The sequence below is a fragment of the Protopterus annectens genome, chromosome 4.part0 (genome assembly GCF_019279795.1).
Source record: "Protopterus annectens isolate FY-2018-M chromosome 4.part0, PAN1.0, whole genome shotgun sequence".
In the NCBI taxonomy this organism is placed as follows: domain Eukaryota; kingdom Metazoa; phylum Chordata; order Ceratodontiformes; family Protopteridae; genus Protopterus; species Protopterus annectens.
In genome coordinates, this window is record NC_056733.1 from 644672649 (window position 1) to 644693512 (window position 20864).

Consider the following 20864-nt stretch of genomic DNA (forward strand, 5'->3'; position numbering starts at 1 on the left):
CAGAAGTGGGGTCAGCCTTGCTGCGACCTTTTTGCAACACCTCAAAACAGCAAGTGCCTCGACTTCTTCACTCTCTTCCCCCTACCAGGCCACCCCCCCCCCCCAGAGACGCTCTAGTCCATGATTGGCCTCGGGGTCTTCTATACGCTTTTCCCCCTTTTCCGTTGATTCCAAAGTTAATTCAGAAAGCAACCGCATTGAGATCCAAAATTATCCTCATTGCTCCTTACTGGCCTCCACAAGTATGGTTTCCGTTCCTGCACCGATACCTTCTGGAACAGCCCTGGCATCTGGAACCATTTCCAGATCTTTTGACCCATCTGACGGGCAAGCTGCACCAGTCTCTTCAGTCTCTCAACCTCACAGCTTGGTTGCTCCACTTCCAACCATAGCCAGGCTTCCCCTCATTTCTCTTCCTGTCCGTGACATTATTATTGCCTCCCATAAGTCTAATACCAGGAAGACTTACGCGAGCAAATGGAAGCATTTCTCCATTTGGGCACAAGCTAGGTCCTTAGACCCTTTTAATGCTCCAATTCACAAAGTTCTTGACTTTCTGGCAGAGCTTTTTCATGCAGGTTCATCGGCAGCCACTATCAGAGTTCAACTAGCGGCCATTGCCAATTTCCATGTAGGACTTTCGGAAACCAGTATTATGTCTCATAAACTCTGCAAAGCCTTCCTCAAGGGCATTTTCTTACTCAGACCTCCCATTAAGGATCCTCCTCCACAATGGGACCTGAATTTAGTGTTATCTTCACTAATTCTTCCTCCCTTTGAGCCTGCAGCTTCTTGTTCTCTCAAGCTCCTCTCTTGGAAGACTCTGTTTCTAGTGGCTATAACTTCTGCCGGCAGAGTGTCGGAGCTTCAAGCCTTGTCCACCCGTTCCCCTTATTTAGTCTTTCATAAAGACAGAGTAGCTCTTAGAACAAACCCTTCCTTTCTACCTAAAGTTTCTTCTGAATCAAATCTGAATCACACTATTCACTTGCCGGTTTTCTTCCCAAATTATTCAAACCAGGCTGAACAGAAACTACATTCCTTGGATGTTCATCGCCAATTGCGGTATTATCTAGATAGAACAAAACAATTCAGGAAGTCAGAACAACTCTTCCTTTCTTATGCTGACGGGAGGAAAGGACTTCCAGTTTCAAAGGTAACCCTTTCCAGATGGTTAGCTTCCATCATTACCTTTGTCTACGAGTTGAGACATAAACAACTTCCTTCAAAACCTAAGGCTCATTCAACCAGGTCGCTATCGACTTCAACAGCCTTTCAAGCAAGGTTACCTTTAGATGCCATTTGTGCAGCAGCTACTTGGGCTTCTCAACATACCTTTATTACCCATTACAAACTGGATATAGCCTCCAGAAATAGAGCTGACTTTGGTTCCACTGTACTCAGGAGTCTGTTCCGTTGAGCCACCCAGGACGAAGGTGCTAGGGATGCTGTCCCATCCAGCAGAATGAAGGCGAGAATGGCAACTTAACATTAAGAAGTTATGTACCTACCATAACGTTCCAGGTTAGCTGTCTTCTTCTCGCCTTCTTTCTTGCGTCCCTCCCTCCTGACCCCTAGCCTAGACAGACTTGAAGGTTCTGAGATCCTTCTATTTCATGATGTTGCCCCTTTTTTCCAGGGTTCCCATATCATGACTACTGGGAGTTAGCGCATGGTATTTGGGATATAGGGCTGCCTCGAGCCGGTAAAAAATAGCTCTCGAGCTATAGTATAGGCCGAGTCGGAGCCGAGGATCGGCTCTGAACCCATCCAGCAAGAAAGAAGGCAAGAAGAAGACAACTAACATGGAACGTTATGGTAGGTACATAACTTCTTATTATAGAGCTATAGGTTATATAAAAAGATTTATAAAGTCTAGGAAAACAAAAATGATGAAGTAATTGTTTGTTAGTTACATTAGATCTAAACTTAAGTATGGAATAACAATATGGAAACCCTTTAAGAAAACAAGCATGAGTAAACTGGAAAGAGTACAGCGGAAGTGTACCAAGAGCATTCATGGATGTGAAAATTTAAGTTATGAAAAACTAAAATATCTGAACTTGTACAGTGTCTCTTACAGATATCTAAGAGATCATCTTATTCAGGTATGTAGGGCATTTACAGACAACTACCTCTGGGAATGTTTGGGGTTATCAAAAAGTGCTAGAGAATCATCAGACAACCATGTAGAAGAAAAAAAGAAATAGATACATTTTGAAGAAATATATATGAAAATCCTGTGGAACATAACTTTTTCTTTTGGCTTTTCCCGGTTAGGGGTCACCACAGCAGATCACCTGTCCGCTCATGATTGGCAGTGGAGTTTTACGGTGTTGATTTGCCAGCCCCAGCGCCCAACCTTCCACAGAAGGCACACACACACGCACTCACGCCTAGGGTCAGTTTAGAGTGCGCAGTTCACCTACTGCATGTCTTTGGGATGTGGGAGGAAACTGGAGCACCTGGAGGAAACCCACGTGAGCACAGGGAGGACATGCAGACTCCGCACAGAAGGCACCCCAGCCGAGGATTGAACCGGAGAACCTTTTGCTGTGAGGTGGTAATGCTAACTGCTGCACCACTGCAGCCGCCCTATCCTGTGGAACATAACAAAGATGCTAAATGGATAGAAGATGTAAAGGAAAGAATAAGAAGTTCAAAGGTACAAGATATGAAACGGCATGAAGTAATGGCCAGAGAGATTGAGATAAAGTTAAGAAAAGCCTCCAACTGGAAAACCCCAGGCCCAGATCCGGTACCTAACTTCTGGCTAAAAGTATTAACATCTTTGCATGAAGATTTAGCCATGAGTAAGAAGCATTTATATGTGCACCCCAAACAGACACCAACCTGGTTAACAGGAAAAATAATGCTCCTACTTAAGAGTGAACCTACAAGTTATTCTAAAACTTATAGAACGATAATTTGCTTACTAACAACATATAAACTATACACTGGGAATAGATGCTGACAGAATTTATAGCCATTTAAAAGAAAATTCAATCATGGCAGTAGAACAAAAGTGTAATAAAAGACAGTCATATGGAACAAAGGATCATCTGTTGCTAAATAAAGTCATAATGGAGGACTGTACAAAAGGGAAAGAATCTAAGTATGGCATGGACTGACTATAAGAAAAGCATTTGATAGTATCCCACAATCATGGATAAGAGTGTTTAAAAATGTATAAGATACACCTTACACTGATCAATTGCATTACAGTGACCATGAAATGGTGGCAGACCACTTTGCAATTAAGCTATGATAAAGGACATTATTCCAGGGATAAAAATTCAAAGGGGGGTATTCCAGGGTGTCTCTCTGTCACCATTGCTATTCTGTCTTGCCCTTAACCCTTTAAGCGATCTACTTAACAGATTAGGCCATGGCTATAAATTGGCTCCTAGAAAACAAGAAAATGTAAAGACCTCTCATCTTCTCTTTGTCGATGATTTAAATCTGTATAGCTCATCAGATGAGGAGCTAAAAGCACAACTGCAAGTAGTCAAAACTTTTTCAAGTGATATAATGTCATTTGGTCTTGATAAATGTGCAAAAGCAACATTTAAAGCAGGAAAACTGTGTACTAACTGGCTCTCTGACAGAGTAGCTGATGAATCGAACAGACTACTAAATTACATTAAAGCAAGTACTAGGTTAGATATTTTTTTAATAACAGCCTGGACACTTGTGGGAACTCGTGTTTTGGTATATTGGCAAGCTAGAAGGGCATTAATGCCCATGCTTGAAATATTTGTATGTAATGACCTCTGGCTGACTAAATTTGTAAATTGCAAAATAGGAGCAGTCACAGAATCCCCCACTGACACAAATGTTCCCCGGGAAGGGCTAACACAGACAAATAACTCATGTCAGAGCAATGCACTAAAACTAAACACCAAGAAACACATGATAGTATCCTTTATGAAGTTATCCAACCTTGGTAACTGTCATATTGACAACACACCCCTAAGAGTTGACCCAGTAGTCAGGGACTTGTGGACACACATATACAGTAATCTAACCTTGTAACCATCATGTCTACAGTAGTGTGAAAATCATTCTATGTTGTGCAACTTATACGTAAAGATATGGCATCTGAGTCCAAGGAAGTCATTGTTCCACTGTATTCTGCATTCATCAGTCCTGTCATTAAGTAGGGTGCCCCTTTGGTATATACCTAACCAGGTACATCCAACAATTAGAACATCCACAGAGGTTTCTCACTAAAAGACTATAGGGCATAAGTAACATGTCCTTTGCAGACCATCTCAAGGCCCTGTCCCCTGTATTCTCTCTCCTACAGGCTGTTGAAAGAAGATCTGTGCCAGGCATACAGGGTATTGTCAGACCCCACCCTTATGGACTCCTGCATATCTGCAAAAGAGACAGCATCAGAATTACCCGTTCTAAATAAATAGGACCTACTGGAGAGATGGGTATGTATCCCAGAGTTTACTTCTCTGGAACAGGCTCCCCACCCATGTGAAGCAGACTTCTCCCTAACTCAGTTCAAGTGTAACTTGAACAGTTGGATGATTAAAATGAAATTCATCCCTGGTCTGGCGCCTGTGTCTCTAATGGACATAGGCAGCCTGTAAATGTTTCATTTCCCAAGCCACTGCTTACACTTATCAAGGGTACGAGAACTTGTCGGAGATTTGTGATGCATGGCTATGCTTACAAACCTTGTGGTCATTCGCCTGGTAAACACCTACAAGTCATTTTGTAGCAGTTGTTCACTTTTTATTAAGGTAAGAGGGGACAGCCTGCATCAAATTGACTATTCCTAAATGGTTGTCTGAGGCTATTACCTTTTGTTATACTCAGGATAGCAAAACTTTTCCAGGCAAGCTCAAGGACAACTCTGCCAAGGCCTTGGTTTCATCTCTTGCATTTTGGAAAAAGTTGGATGCTAGAACCGTTTTAGAAGCAGCAACGTGATCCTCTGTACATATTTTTACAAAGCATTACAATCCTAACTCTTTATCTTGGTCTATATCAGGTTTTCCTAGGACCATTCTCAGTGGGACTCCTGGACTCTTCTCCCTCCACCTCCCAAATGAAGTAAGCAAGAGTAATCTACCCATGTAGCTAAAGCTTCTACTGCATTGATCAATATGATGAACATAGTACTGTTGTGTAGGTAAACCTTCCATAACAGTAGATGTTTGAATGATCACTGTTGCTGTAGCCACTCCCTCCCCTCACCACTTTGTTTTTTTTTGGTGTGTTGTTTGTCAGGGTGTGAGTACATATTTTTATTATTCCTAGCATTGTCCTTTCAGTGATCAGCCTTCCTCTCTTTATTGGCATGAAAGCCCTGAAGGGCTTGGCAGCCAAATATGTCTTTTTAGTCATCTGAGCTTAAGCTATGATGTTCATCATGCATACAGCTGCAGTCATAACAGATGGGTTTTCCTACCGTCAGGCAGGTCCTCGGTCAGCCGAATTCCAAAGTCTAGGTCCGGCATCTGATGTCGTCACTTCTTCCCTGACGTTAGTGCGACAGGGGTATAAAAGAACCAGCCGATGCCATTTTCTTCAGTCTTTCTTGCCGCGCGGTGCCTGAAGCAGAAGCAGTTCGCAAGTGCCGGTCGGCCAGCTCCTGAGATTACGAATATTTTTCAACCGAAGACTTCCTAAAAGCTAAGTACCCTGTTGGGGAAACTTTTCTTGCCTCAGACCGATGTCAGACAAAGTTAATAATTGCATTTCATGTGGGAAGCAAATACCACAAGGATTTCCATTCCCTCTATATTCCTTGCTTAGGCCCAGACCACAACATCTCGGCCTGTCGTTTTTGTGCTACATTCAACAGACGCACTATTAAGCGTCGGGCGGAGTTCGCCCAACACTATTTTGGCAAAAAGTTTAATTACATTATGTCGTTGGATACTCCGACTCCAGTTTTGAGTAAAAAAACCGCAAAGATAAGGACCAGCATACAAGGTCCACGACTTCTACCGACACCACGCTAAAGCAGACTACAGGTGCTCCGGTTCTCAGCGAGGCGCCTATGCAGCCCCTGACTACCGATGACACTTCATTAGCGGTGTCTTCTGTGCCCGAGGTCGCAGGCTCTTAGGCCCACTCCCCGACTACAGATACCGAAGCCACTCTTGGCGGGGAAACTCAGTTTAGATAGGCCTGCCTCCTCTCAAGGTGTCTTCAGACCCTCCTCTTCTTTTTCCATTAAGGCTTTCACTAAATCTAAAGCAGCCATGCATACTAAAAGACAAGCTCCACAGGGCCCCACTCAAGGCCCCATGCCTAAAAAGCAGATGCTCAAAATGGCTGAGGATTTGATTACTCTTATCAGGGGTTCTCAACCCCCTCGGACAAAAGGCCCAGAGTGGAGGAAGAATACCCTTCCTCGGACCAGGCCTACATTACTTCAGAACATTCTGAGGACCAGGAACATTCATATTCCCCTTTTGAAGATTCTGATGCAGAGGAGTCCATTCCCTCTGTCTCCCCCCTGAGGATTTCTCTTTTGGGGAAACCTTGCATACCTTGAGGGAACACTTCCACTGGGAAGGCCAAGAGTACTCAGATTCCAAGAAAAGGCTCAGGGATTTTCTCTTGCTCCCTCAGCACAGGCCTCTGGCTATACCTCCTGTCTTGGACATACTAGATGATGTGTATTCAGAGGCCAGCCTTAACCCAGATTCTTTACCTCCAGCTCCAGTCAAGCCTGACAGGTATTACCGGGTTCCTGATTCACACCAATTCCTATACAAAAGTCATGCGGCTGACCCAGAAACTATTTCACAGGGTCCCAAGGGAATTAAGGCCTCCACTGCCAAAAATCCATTACCTTCAGAGAGAGATTCCAGAGTTTTAGAAAGGTGGGGGAAAAAGGTATACACCTTGGCCACCTTAACCATGAGGGCATTAAACTGTCAGTTCCATATGTTAAAGTATCAACAGATTTTGTTATCTCAGTTGAAAAGCAAAATGTCGCAACCTGAACAACCAGACTTGAAGGAGTTGCAGGATTGGTTGCATAGTGCAGAGCAAGTGGGTAAACATACCTTGCAATGTGGTTTTGATGCTTTAGAGGCCTCATGTAAAGCTGCTGTTACAGGATCAGTTATACGTAGACATGCTTGGCTCAAAGAGCAAACCTTACCAGATCATGTCAAAGCAAAATTACTAGATGCACCTCTTCAAAAAGATGTATTGTTTGGTATTAAAGAAAATGGAGGAAAAGGCAAAATCAATGCAAACAGTGAAAGATTTTCTACAGGTACAACCACCATGTTTCAGTAGAAATTGGCCTTCAAAAAATTGGTTCTTTCCAGCCACGGACAGACCTCAAAGAGGTAGATACAGGCGCCCGAGGGGTAGAGGGCAATCGCAAGGATCATTTAGAGGCAGACATTGGCAAGCACCTACACCAAGAGGTGGTGAGGATAGTTCACAGCCATTCAGAAAGCAGAACCAATTACTTTCCCCTTTGCATGCCAAACAAGGCTCAAATGGCAGCACCTTTAGGCGGAAAACTGGCATTATTTTCGAAAAATTGGCATATTGTCACAAAAGACAAATGGATCCTGGACATCATAGACAGAGGCTACAGATTACACTTTCACACCCTTCCAAAAATGAGAGGCACACAATCAAAGGGCAGAGGCACAAAAACTAATTTCAGATCTCATGGACATGAAAGCTATTCAAGAGGTACCTGCACAAGAACAGGGTCTAGGTTTTTATTCCAGACTATTCCTGGTACCAAGGAAGGGCAAAGATTGGAGACCTATTTTGGACCTATCCATCCTAAACACATATTTACTCGTACCAAAATTCAAGATGCTCAAATTACAGCAGCTTCTTCCCATGCTGGGCAAGGAGTCTTGGCTGGTAACATTGGACCTCAAGGAGGCATACCTGCGTGTCCCAATCAGACAAGATTGCAGAAGATACCTCAGATTTCTTGCAGGTTCAACCCATTATCAATTCTCTGCATTGCCCTTTGGCTTATCTACTGCGCCCAGAGTGTTCACGAAATGCCTGGCATCAGTAATTGCCTTCTGCAGACTTCAAGGGATACAAATATACCCATATTTGGACGACTGCCTGATCCAAGCGGACAGCAAGCACATACTTCGGAAACACCTGGCGTTTGTAATAATGTTGTTGAATTCTCTGGGATACACAGTCAACAAAAAGAAATCAAGACTAATACCCTCTCAAACAATAATTTTCTTGGGTGCCAGCTTGAATACAAACACCCAGATGGCCTACCTTACGCCAGAGAAACAAGGGCAACTAACTCAGTACTTCAGAAAACTGGCAACTCTCACCAGGCTAACTGCAAGGAAAATCCTGCAGGCTCTGGGATTCATGGCATCTTGCATCCTGCTAATCCCATGTGCAAAGCTGCATATGAGGAAAGTTCAATGGTACCTAAAAAACTTATGGTCTCAACATAGCCACAGTTTGGAAACAATTATACCACTGATTCCATGTCTTCAAAAGGAATTTCTATGGTGGGCTCAAGCATGCCAAAGAAACATAGGTCTCCCATTCTGCAAGCCTCAAGCAAATCAAGTCATCACAACAGACGCCTCGGGCTATGCCTGGGGGGCGCACATGACAGATCGGTGCATTCAGGGCAAATGGTCACAAAAAGAAAAGCACCTACACATCAATCAAAAGGAAATGCTAGCAGTAATAAATGTTATTATGGCTTTCAAAGACCTACTGCATCCAGGCCAGCTATTGATAAGGACAGACAACACCACAGTGTTGTGGTACATAAACAAACAGGGAGGAACCCATTCATATCCCCTATGCAGGCTAGCCATGTCTCTATGGAACATGGCTCTGGAATTACAAATCCAACTTCAAGCACAGTTCCTGCCAGGGAAGGAAAACACGCTGGCAGACAACCTGAGCAGAAATATGACAGATCCACACGAATGGAAGTTGCATCCTCAAGTCTTTGCAAAGATAATTCAAGCATGGGGAAGGCAAGACATAGATCTGTTTGCCACCCACAGAAATTACCAATTGACAAAATTCTGCTCAAGGACCTTTCATCCACAGGCCTGGAAAGTGGACGCACTCTCTTTCAGTTGGACAGCAATGAGAGTTTATGCCTTTCCACCTTTTCCTCTGCTGCCCAAAGTTCTATTAAAAGCCAGAGCAGACAGACCAAAGATGATTCTCATTGCTCCAGACTGGCCAAGACAACACTGGTACCCACTCCTGAGGAGCCTGACGCATTCCCCACCATGGATCCTGCCTCTAATGCCTCTTCTACTGACTCAGCACAACTTCAAAACTCTTCACAGTCAGCTGAAAACACTCAATCTAGCCGCATGGAGGATTCCTTAAATTCACAACAGACCCTACCCTCCAAGGAGGTGCAGGATGTCATTTTGGAGGCCAGAAGGCCTTCTACTAGAAAAGCCTACTCCGCAAAATGGAAACGATTTTGTGCCTGGAATCAGAAAAAGGGTCAGAATCCTGGAATTACTGAATTTACCTCAAATATTACAGTACCTAGCTGAGATGCTAAACAGTGGACTTTCATTCTCCTCCATCAAAATCCATGCTTCAGCCATTTCTGCAGAATACAACACCGATCCTCCTTTATTCTCTCACCCTCTCTTAAGACAGTTCCTCAGAGGGGCTAAGAATATAAAACCCCCAAGGAAGCAACCAGTACCTGCTTGGGACCTCAATTTCATTCTAGAAAAACTGACCCTGCCTCCTTTTGAGCCAGCTGCTTCAACAGAACTGCAATATTTGTCATGGAAAACAGCCTTCCTTCTGGATATCACCTCAGCTCGCAGGGTTTCGGAACTACAAGCCCTCATGGCTGTGCAGCCTTTCATCATTTTCCATCAGGACAGAGTTTCTTTACGAACCAATCCTTCCTTTATGCCAAAGGTAGTATCCAGGGTGGCCTTGAATCAGGCTATCCACTTACCTACCTTTTACCCTAATCCACAAAACAAAGGGGAGAGATTACTACATTCCTTGGACATTCACAGACAGCTCCGTTATTACTTGGACAGAACAAAGCCTCTCAGAAAATCAGAGCAACTCTTTGTGTCCTATGCTACAGGTGCTCAAGGGAAGCCTATCTCCAAACAGACAATCTCAAAATGGATAGCCCACTGTATACGCTTTTGTTACTCTTTTCATGGTAAACCTGTACCTACAGGCATCAGATCTCACTCCACAAGGGCCACAGCTACCTCCGCAGCTTTCCTCAGGGGGGTTCCTACCAAAGATATTTTGGAAGCAGCCACTTGGAGTTCTGTACATACTTTCTCCAAGCACTATCACTTACCATTATACTCCATATCTGGAGTGGGCTTTGCCACTGCAGTCTTGCAGGGCATTCTGGCTCCTCCTAGTTCCTCTTAGTGCCTACCACCCCTTTTTTAGCTTTGGGATGCTACCCATCTGCTATGACTGCAGCTGTATGCACGATGAACATAGTACAGTTTTGTACCTACCATAAATGTAGATGTTCGAGTGCTAATACGGCTGCAGTCCAGGTTTCTCCCCCTCTTGGGACAGGCCTAATGGCCAACACCCCCTCATACAACTTCATTGGGGTATTCTTTTATGGTGTATTTGCTTGCAACTACTGTTTTTTGATTATATTGCATTGCATTATTACATAAATTTATGTTTTGCCTTCCTTCTGGGGGCACCTGACATCTGGGGCAAGAACAACTGAAGAAAATGGCGTCGGCTGGTTCTTTTATACCCCTGTCGCACTGACGTCAGGGAAGAAGCGACGACATCCGACGCCGGACCTAGACTTTGGAATTCGGCCGACCGAAGACCCGCCTGACGGCAGGAAAACCCATCTGTTATGACTGCAGCTGTATTAGCACTCGAACATCTACATTTATGGTAGGTACAAAACTGTACTTTTTTGGGCACAAGGAATGTGCCCTGAAGCTTTGGAAGCTGGCTCTGTATTGTATCCTGTGCAGGCTATAACCCATGTTACTAAAAGTACTGCAGCAGTCATCATTCAAACATGTGTTTTTGTGGTAAGTTTACCTACACAGCTGTACTTTGCTGAGGGTACTTGTTGCATCTGGATGGGCTTTAAGGTTAAGGTAGATTAATTTTAAGAGCCTCAGTATATGTGGATCTTTGTTTGGGCTGAGGTACTTGAGATAGTTTGAGTGGTGAAGTGTGGTGCATGCAACCTTATTTGTAGTGGCTTCATGTGAGAGGTTTTCCTCCAATAACATTATATAATGACATGCCTCACACACACTGTTGCAAATTGTTTAAGTAGTGGGTCTTTGTCAGTGAACATGAGATGGTTGCTGCATTGTCTTAAGGTGACCATTTAAACCAAGCTAGCTACCGTAACAGTTGGAAAGTGCAGATCCATGGTTAATGTTGCTTACTGCTGTGGGCTGGAGAGGGGAGTAGTACCTAAAAGATTAGGATTTGCTTAAATGGAGTGTTTTCTGTCTAAGACAGTACAAGTTTTACATGAAGACAAATGAGCCACTTGGTGCAACTACTGACTCTTTAATACACTAAATGTTTCTAGAGTAGGTTATATAGGAGTAGTGGTTCTGAGTGCTCTTGTATCTATGCAGTGCACAGTTAAACAGCTGAGTGAGAAGTGCTTTACAACACATGCAACTTACGATAGCAGGGAATTACAAATAAAATTCGAAATAAGCTCCCTGGCCAATAGTAAAACAGCACAATTTGTATGAGCAGAGATCTAGAAATTGCGAAGTTCCTCCTTTGCCTTCACTAAAGTTTGCCCAAAGGCAGTTCTGCCTCAGATCACAGTAACAGCATATGAACTAGACAAGGGAGTTCTAACCGAGTGCTGATGAAGTGAATTTGTAGGAAGGGTCTATGCAGTACAATAGGAAGAGCACATTCATTTTAAAAGAAGTAAGCTATCTGGGTAGTGCACTAGGCGGGCAGGAAGTTAATAAGAAAGGTAACTAACAATCTAAGAGATCCCAAACAGTGAGGATTACACCGTTTATCCCACTAAACTGCAAATATGATAACTTCTGAACACCAATGTATTTTGTCTGTCTGTGCAGGCTGTGCTTGTTCAGGGGATGAAGTGTTACAGGAGAATGCATGGCCCTCGTAGCTTAGTGTGTGACTTCAAGGTGCATGCCAAAAGGAATTACAAAATCACTGTGAGCATGAAAATGAGAGATGATTCAGAAACATGCCAAGATTGGAGTATGAAAAGGCATAACCGAAATCATATCTGCCCACCACAAAAGGCCTTCTCACAGATCAGCTAATGTGGAGTGTGTACATATCTGTTATCTGTGTATAAGTAAGTATCTTTATTTCTTGGTAGAATTGAATACTAACTGTATTATGAAGGGTGTAGTAATTTATTATTACCATTTGGTTCAAGTTCCTAATTGAGGGTTGCACCATATTCTGAACACATTATCCGAAATTGATTAAACTGTAATTTTTCCAAACATTATGCAGTTATAACCCCCACCACCAGGTTATTTTGTGTTGCCCTGTTTGAGAAGAGCTTTTCAAAATGGTTTATTGGCTAGGCTTATTAATTCTCTGCAGACAGATTTTCTAGTAGTTACTATGAACTTGTTTCATTATACTGTGCTAACCGGCCTGTCCAGACAGGTTGTGACCCTTTTTACTTGAGATCAGAGGAGAGCTCCGACAAAGTATAGTGTTTTATTTGATAGTATTGTTGAACCAGACAGTGCTTTGCAGTGACCTAGATTGAGTGTTATCTGCTTGACTGATGTTGATTTTTTTATACTGTGCTTTTCTGTAGTGAAAGCATCAAAGCAAAAGATATAAACTGCTGTTAACTAATACTTTTGATAAATGGATAAACTTGCAACACTATGTGTTTGTATATATATTTTTTGATGTGGTATCAATGAATGTGGTCCAGTTCTTCATGTTGATACAGGTCATCTTTTTCAACTTTATAAGCTCACTTGAGAGATGCTTCCTGATGTTTGCCATATTTTCTTGTTTCAGTGGTGATAACTTCTTTGGACGTCTGCCTCTGCAGAACCAGATGTCTGGGTTTGACTTCCAAGGTTATGCACTCTTGTCATGTCCAGGTGAACACCTTCCCAACTGGATGTCACCATGATGTCATGAGAGATTTCTTCCCTTGTTAATTCTTTCTTGCTACAGTTCAGATTGATGCGTATTCTGCAGTCATTCATCAGCAAAATGCACTTAGTGTTTGTTCGTTTTGGGACCTAATCACAATGTCCCCTGCTGTCCTCATTGAGTTCATGTCAACCAGAAGGTCTTTAAGTGGAGAGCCAAACCTCTGCAGGTTTATTTGCAAAGGAAAAGTCTGTATGCCTCCATGGTATCAGCCAAGTCTATTGCAGATATCCCACAAAAAATAAACGTGCCCTCATAAGAATGATGTCAAGGAGGATGATTATATCTATTTGTATGCCATAGACCTCCATAGCCTTAAAGGCATCTGACCCAGAGGGGCACGTTTGCAGCCCCCACCGCTGATATCTGTAAATTAGTCTGCAGCCTCTGATATTGCCTCTCAGGGGGCTGTATGCTGTTGGATGATGTGCGTCTCCTGGGCCCAAATTCACCATCATTGGTTGGTTCAGACATCACTCTGTAGACCTCTAGTTTCAACACCTGTATTGTTGATATCTGGGGCGAGAGTGGTATCCCTTGGGTTTTGGTGTGCGGTGGCATTTCAGGTTGTTGGCATCAAGTTGTATTTGATGAACTGTAAGATGGCAGTGCCAAAGTCCAAATCCAAGACATTGAGGCAGTGGACATCTGCCATCTTGCATTGGCATGAGCTGGATAAGCCTTCATTTTTTCCTGCTTTACAGACACCCTGTCAGGATCTAATCTAGTTAGCTGAGCATTTGGATTCATCTCCCAGTTATGAATGAGTAAGAGATTGAGGGACACATCCAGAGAGTTTTTGTGATATCCTCAACATATGATATACATTGATATGCCTAGAAAAGGTACAGGAAACCCCATAGGCTTTCCTGAACCACCTCATTAGCAATATCCGCAGTGGTAGAGTTCTGGATAGGTGAATTTTGTAGTGTACCTTTGGAGCCATACCCCAAACTCTTCCTCCAGTAAACTAGGCCATTTTATAGGGTTATGGATTCCTACAAATATATATATATTTTTTATGTATAGTTACTGATCCAGCCAATGTGTCTGTGGAGGCCAGCAAGTGATCTACAAGGGCTTCAGGTAAGAAAACACTTCCCAAAAACAAGGTGAGTAAAATCCTGCTCTGGTCTAATTTGTGGAGAAGTTCTACATCTGTGCCACCCAAGACTTCAGGCGTCAGTACTTCTAGCCCACATATTGGAATACCAGGAGACACTCTTCTCTCAGTTAAAGAAAAAGACTGAGGAAATACTAGACAAGGCTCTAAAATATTTGTTGCTGGGATAAGTACTTTTCTTACAGGTAGCCGCATATGTAATAGTGCTTTACTATGATGCTGTTGATGCATGTTGTAGGGCAGCAGCTTTGTGATCAGTGATAAGGAGCCATGCTTGGCTCCCACTCCTCCAGACCCATTTAAAAGCCAAACTCTTTCATGCCACAGTTAAGATGGAGTTGTAGCTTGCCACTGCCTCTCCCCCTCCCACACACACACACACACACACACACACACATATATTAGATGTTTTTTATCTACCTGTATCTGGATGATGTAATGCAGGCAGAAACTCTAGAGGTGACTTGGGAAGCTCTATATATAATTTATCCTTTCATGCTCTTGGACTTTGGGACACAGTGTGAACCTCACAGAATCACAGTTGTCCCCAAAGCCACCAAACATTGTTACTATGGGCATGGCTAGAGACAATGATTGACAACATTTTTTGCCTCAGGAGAAAAAGATTTTTAAGAGTCAGTACTTTTCAACCCCATCACGTCATAGCAAGGGAATTTTTTTCAAAGTTTTGATAATTTGTTTTGTTTTCTGTCATATTAGATGTTTCAGACACAAAACAATAATTTCTTGCAACAATTAGAGGAAATACAGACATTTACTATTTTTCATGTTTTTCTTACTTTTAAGAAACTTACTATTTATTTTCATATAACACAAAATACAAGAATGCAATAAATTATTTACAGTTATTTACAAATTCAAATATTTGTGTCACACTAACAAATTACTTTAAATATTATTTCCTTTTCCAGCATAATGTATAACTGATTTTGACTTTAGCTGTATTTTTCCAGTAATGTTTTTAATTTGACCCAGTATTTAAAATCAAATTTATTACTGTTAGATTGTATTGCTGTAATACACATTTCTTTGTAGAATGCAACAAAGGTTGAGTCAGTAAAGTCTTTACAAAACTTGAAACATTTTCTTTTCTAATTCATTGTTATAATTCTTCAAAAATTAGAAGCCTTTATAATAGAGAATATTATGACATGATACATCTAGGAAATGGAGATTTGATCATATTAAAAAATTTGAAACAATGCATTTATTAGTCCACAACATTGTAAAAAAAGATTTATCTTCCCAAAATTCTTTCATCTTCTCTCAGTTATAAAAATATTTCCAGTCAGCTGTATTATACTTTTGGGGAGAATCACCAGCAAACGTTGTGTTTAGGGTTTATAAATATTATTGATTTTTTATAAAGTGTATTTTTGTATATATTTCCATGTAAATACTTTCCAATAATTACTGGAAGTCTTTAAACCTACTGACTTCGAATTTGAGTCTCTGTTATTATCACTGTTGATATCATTCAGATCATATTAAGTTACAAAATTTCAAAATTTATTAAGACTTAGTTCAGTTTCTAAAATCAGTTTATATAATATAGATTAAAGTAGTTTTACACCATCAACATTAATCAGTGGAAACTATTTCAAGATTTTTGAATAGCTACCATTTCCCATGCCTTGTATAAAATGTATTTTATCTATAATTGTTTGCTTTATATTATGTAATAAAACCCAGTATGTGTTCTAGTTCAAAATTGTTCATCATCTTATCTGTTGACAACATAGTGTTTCCTTTCAGTTAGACTTAAAATGTTCTCATTAACTCTTCCTTTTTACTAATGTTAGAACTATTTGTAAACTCTGGTGCGAAAGCCAATGGAAAAACAGACTTTCATTTATTTTTTATTGATGTATGCTTATAGTTACATTTTTTAACTGTTTGAAACAATTTCCATTGAGCTTCATGTGAGTTATACAAGTTAAAAGAATATCCTGTTCTTCCCTTATCTTGTGTCTTAATTTAATTTATGTAAGCTGTTCTTGGTTTTAATGGATACCACAAAAATCTTAATAGTAATTGTTTTAATTTATTAAATATTTATTTATCTGGAATTAGAGAAGTGTAGACAATATATAATATGTTTGATAACATAATCTGTCTAGCATACGAAGCATCCTCCAACCATTACTGATGGATTTACTGCACATCAGCAAGTCAAATGACATCAGAAATACTCTGTCTAGGGATTTAAACCTCTTCTGCAACATCACAGAACAGTGTGGAGGGACTCGTACATCTCACAGAGGATACCGCTGCTGTGGAACAGGCTCCCCATCTGCATAAAACAAAGTTCATCCATGCCCATTTTCAAGTGCAACTTAGATTTATGAATAGGAAGCAGAAAATTTACCTCAGGATTGCCCCTTGTGCTACTAATGAACAGAGACAGCTTCTTAATGCTTTATCCCGTGCATGGGTCCCTACAAATTATCTGTAGTATGATCCCAGTTATTCTCATTAAGATAATATACAATTGTCAGCTATGGTATGGATAAGGCCAGCCTGTAACCAAATGGGATAGATTATTTTGAGCATGAAAAGGGAAACTGGCTAGGCTTAAAAGGGTCTTGTACTTATATGAACCTGTAATACAGTTGGTGTCGATATGTACATCCTCTGGATTTGCTTATCTGTCTCCTACCTTGTATCAAAAGGAGATCTCTTGGTGAATACAAAAAGTGAGCCTAAACATAGTAGTTCCTTTCTGATTTTGACCATATATCCAGACACTAATCATGGACTCATCAGACACAGTCTGGTGGGAGCGGGTCAGAAAAACCAGGGGATTTAGGACAGATTGCAAAGGAAAAGGCATGTTATTGTTAAGGAAATGGTTGCAGTGATTTTGACTATGAAAGCCCTGAAATCAGTTAGGAACTTGAAAACAATATGGCACATCAGTAAGCAATGGGGAACATGCTCTTGCCACCTAGGCAGCTTGTCCATGGAAGCATGGCTCCTGGCCCAGCAGGTAGGCATAACAGTCGCAGCATTCTATAGCCTATCTCTGGACAGCAGGCTGGCAAATCAACTAAGCAGAACTAGTGGGGCCTGGGTGAAAGATGCTATCTCTGTCAGCTGGGCAGGTCTATTTCTTCACATCTTTCCTTTAATCTCTCTCCTCGGCATAATACAAAAGATAATACAGGACATGCAAAAAAGTGTTACTGGTAACTCCCTTTTGGTTTAGGCAAGACTGGTTCTGTTTGTTAGTGAGTGTAGTGGGGGAGAGCCTTTGGTGCTATCTTGGCATGTGAATCTCTTGACAGTAAACAAGGGGTTGCTCATGCACATGTTTTTAAGACTTTTAAGGGTGGCTAAGAAACCTGATGTAAGGAAATCATTCATAACAGAATATAAAACAAAATATCCCTTTGGTGCCAGAAGAGGGTCCTGAACCTGTCACAGTCCTCAATGTACTTGGTCCTTAACTGCCTGTCAGACCTTTTCATATCTGTATTGTCTTGTGCCTCATTGAAGGTACATTTACCTGTCATTTCAGCAGGCCTGTGTTGAGAACCTCCTGCCTAAAACAGTCCCTCAAAAAGGGGATCCTTCGCCTGAGGCCTCTTAATACAGAGTCTTCACCACCAAGGTATCTCCATTATGCTCTACAAAAGCTAATGTGGCCTTCTTTTGAACCAGCTGCTACTGTTCCACTCAAGTACCTACTCTCATACTTTTTGGTGGCACTCATTTCTGCCAGGAGAGTTTCAGAACTGCAGGCCATCTTGTGTCAAGTCCTCTTTTTCACCTTCCACAAGGACAGAGTCACATGTTGCAGTAACTCTCACTAAAATAGTAACTGAGGTGTCCATGAATTAAAGCATTCACTTCCTTGTTTTCTACCGTACCTTTCAAAACAAAGGGGAAAAAAATGTATTCCCTATATGTGTATAGCCAGCTCAGATATTATTTGAACAAAAAGAGTAAAGGGAAACAGTGTTACTTGCATTATATTCAAAAAGGGACAGAGGGCCGACCTGTTTCTAAACATGCAATTTCAAATTGATGGCTAACTACATCACCTCCTGCTTTTCAACAAATGAGAGCATGTTCTGCAAAAAAAAAAAAAAAAAAAAAAAAACACAGCCTTTTTAAAAGGGTCAGAACTCCATTTGTCCTGGAAGCAACCATATCTTTATCAAGTCACACATTTCTAAACATTCCAACCTGCATACTACTTCAGGTTCAAGCCTCGTGTAACCCATTTCTGCACAAATCTACACACCCTAATGTTCATAATCTTTGGGAATCTTTCCAAGAAGTTTTCATTACTGTAAGAGTGGATTGCATGATGAATATATTGCATTTGTATTAGAAACTTATAATTGTAGATGTATGAGTTTTGTTCACTGTTACAGTACTATTTCCCTCAGTGTCTCCACCCTTCTTCCTGCCTTTCTGGTGTCCCTTTAAGTTTGGGTGGGTACCCATTCATCCTTAGTCCTTACTTCTCCCCCTCCCTTTTACTTCACAAGGCACATTTTCTCCCTGGGTTGACATAGAGGTAGCTTACCAGGTCCCTTCTGGATGAGCATTCTAGTCAGAAACCACCTCAGGGACCATTTCATGCTGTGGTCTCAGACCTTACCAGTGGTAGGTACCTGGACAAAAAGGAACTAAAAATGGTATGAGCAAACCTGTGCAATTGATGTCCGGGTGGCAGGGCATATGCCTGACTAGTAGAAAACAAAGCTGTGCAAGTCGGGCTGAACATGGCTCCTTCTGAGATAGAAGTACCAGAGAAGTTACCATTGCTGCAGCAGTGGATATATGTACACCTACAGTTTATGATAAGTTCCTAATAACTGTACCTTCTTTCTGTGCTTTGCATCTGTAGAGATCTTTTTAGTTTTTTGTTTTCCTTGACATACTCACCTTCCTCTAGTTCTGCCCCAAAGAAGAAGAGGGATGATGGATTACGTGAACATGTCACAGGATGTGCTCGAAGTGAAGGTTACTACAAAATTGACAAGAAGGATAAGCTCAGATACCTCATTGAGACCCGCACACTGGAAGAGGAGCCTCCAATTGATACACAGGTAACGATGGTCAGGCTTTGTCCAGTACTTTGTACAGTGGCAATCGGCGTTCACAAACAGGGAGTATAGATTTTCTGCTTGAGAGAGCAGTCTGAGTAGTAATACAGGAATCATCTGGATAGTGTCTTGAATCTAGATTGCTTTCTGTGAGTGGACTAGGTGGTCCACATAGGCCTTTTTATGTGATTATGGGTGTCCTTCCTAAGTAGTAATTTCCATCACAAAAAGGAGCATTTTCCTCTTAGGTTTTCTAGTTAACCTCTTTGGCTAGTACACCTCTCTAATTTAGATATGTGTTTATCAGCTGGAGTAATGCTTAGTTCAGTGTTTGAGGCTGTGTTATATTAGATTCTATTTTATAAACTAGAATTTCAAAATCTGTGTTAGCGCTCATAGCCGGCCTTAGGCATAGGCCAGCTAGGTGGCCGCCTAGGGCACCGCTGTAGCAGGGGCACTTTTCTAGTATTTATCTGGTGTAGGGAGACCAGGATGGGGGCACCGGGTGGTGTTGTAGGGGGCGCCCTGAAACCCTTTTGCCTAGGGCACCAGTTGACCTAAGGCCGCTCCTGTTAGCGCTGCTAAACTTAGGCTGAAAGCAGTAAAGTGAGGAAGTGAAGTATACTGAATAAACCTGAGTGTGAACTTTTCAAAACCTGCATAAATGAATCATTAAAGTTTTAACTTCAATATTGTACAGTTTGTGGATGAAGGAATACTTGCTGTTCAGAAACGAAATTTACCTCCAAAGCAGTGCATCTGCTCTGTTAGAATAAATTTAAGTAGGAAGTGTCTTAGTGCAGGGTGGTTTGCATCCCAAATAAGTTCTCTTTGATGTTCTTCATGTTTCATTGTTGCAGTCATCACATTTGAGTTATCTGCCTGCAAGTAGCCCTCAGCCGGCGTGAATACTGGAGTCTTCGGATTTCTGTGTCAGATGCTGTTGCTTCTTCCATGGCATCAGATCGTCAGGGGTATAAAACATGCAGCCGACGCCATTACTTCAGTCTTTCTTGTCATGTGATGCCCGAATCAGAAGCAGTTCGCAAGTGCCGGTTGGCTGACCCCTGAAGTTTTCATTTTCGAGTTTCAGTCCCGAAGTCTTCAAAAAAAGATAAGTACCCCATTGGAGATCCTTTTTTCTTGCTCTAACCGATGTCAGAAAAAATTAACAATTGTCTTGTCTGTGGAAAGCAATACCTCATAAAGATTTTCATTCTTACTGCGTCACCTGTTTAGGCCCAGACCACGACGTCCCTCACTGTCAGTTTTGTGCCTTGTTCAACGCCCAGACTATTAGTCGCTGGGCTATGTTTGTAGCTAAATACTTTAGTTCTCGATCTCCATACTCCAAAATGGCTTCATTAAGCCATTCGACAGCATTATTTCCAACTAGAAGTACCAAATTCCTCAGGCCTAAAACTTGCACTATGCCTAGAAAATCGACGACCAAACCGATGACTCTGGCCCATACGCCCCAAAAACAAATGCTTAGAATTGCTGAAGACCTTATT

General features: G+C 41.7%; 1 protein-coding gene across 1 annotated transcript in view; it reads left to right on the top strand.

Annotated features, from left to right (window-relative positions):
* The window catches only part of SETD1B (SET domain containing 1B, histone lysine methyltransferase), a 1665584-nt gene that overhangs the window by 1313735 nt on the left and 330985 nt on the right, over window positions 1-20864 (top strand). The window contains exon 17 of the mRNA XM_044068611.1: window positions 19190-19353. Coding sequence (XP_043924546.1) covers window positions 19190-19353 — 164 coding nt within the window. The remainder of the gene's footprint in view (window positions 1-19189; window positions 19354-20864) is intronic.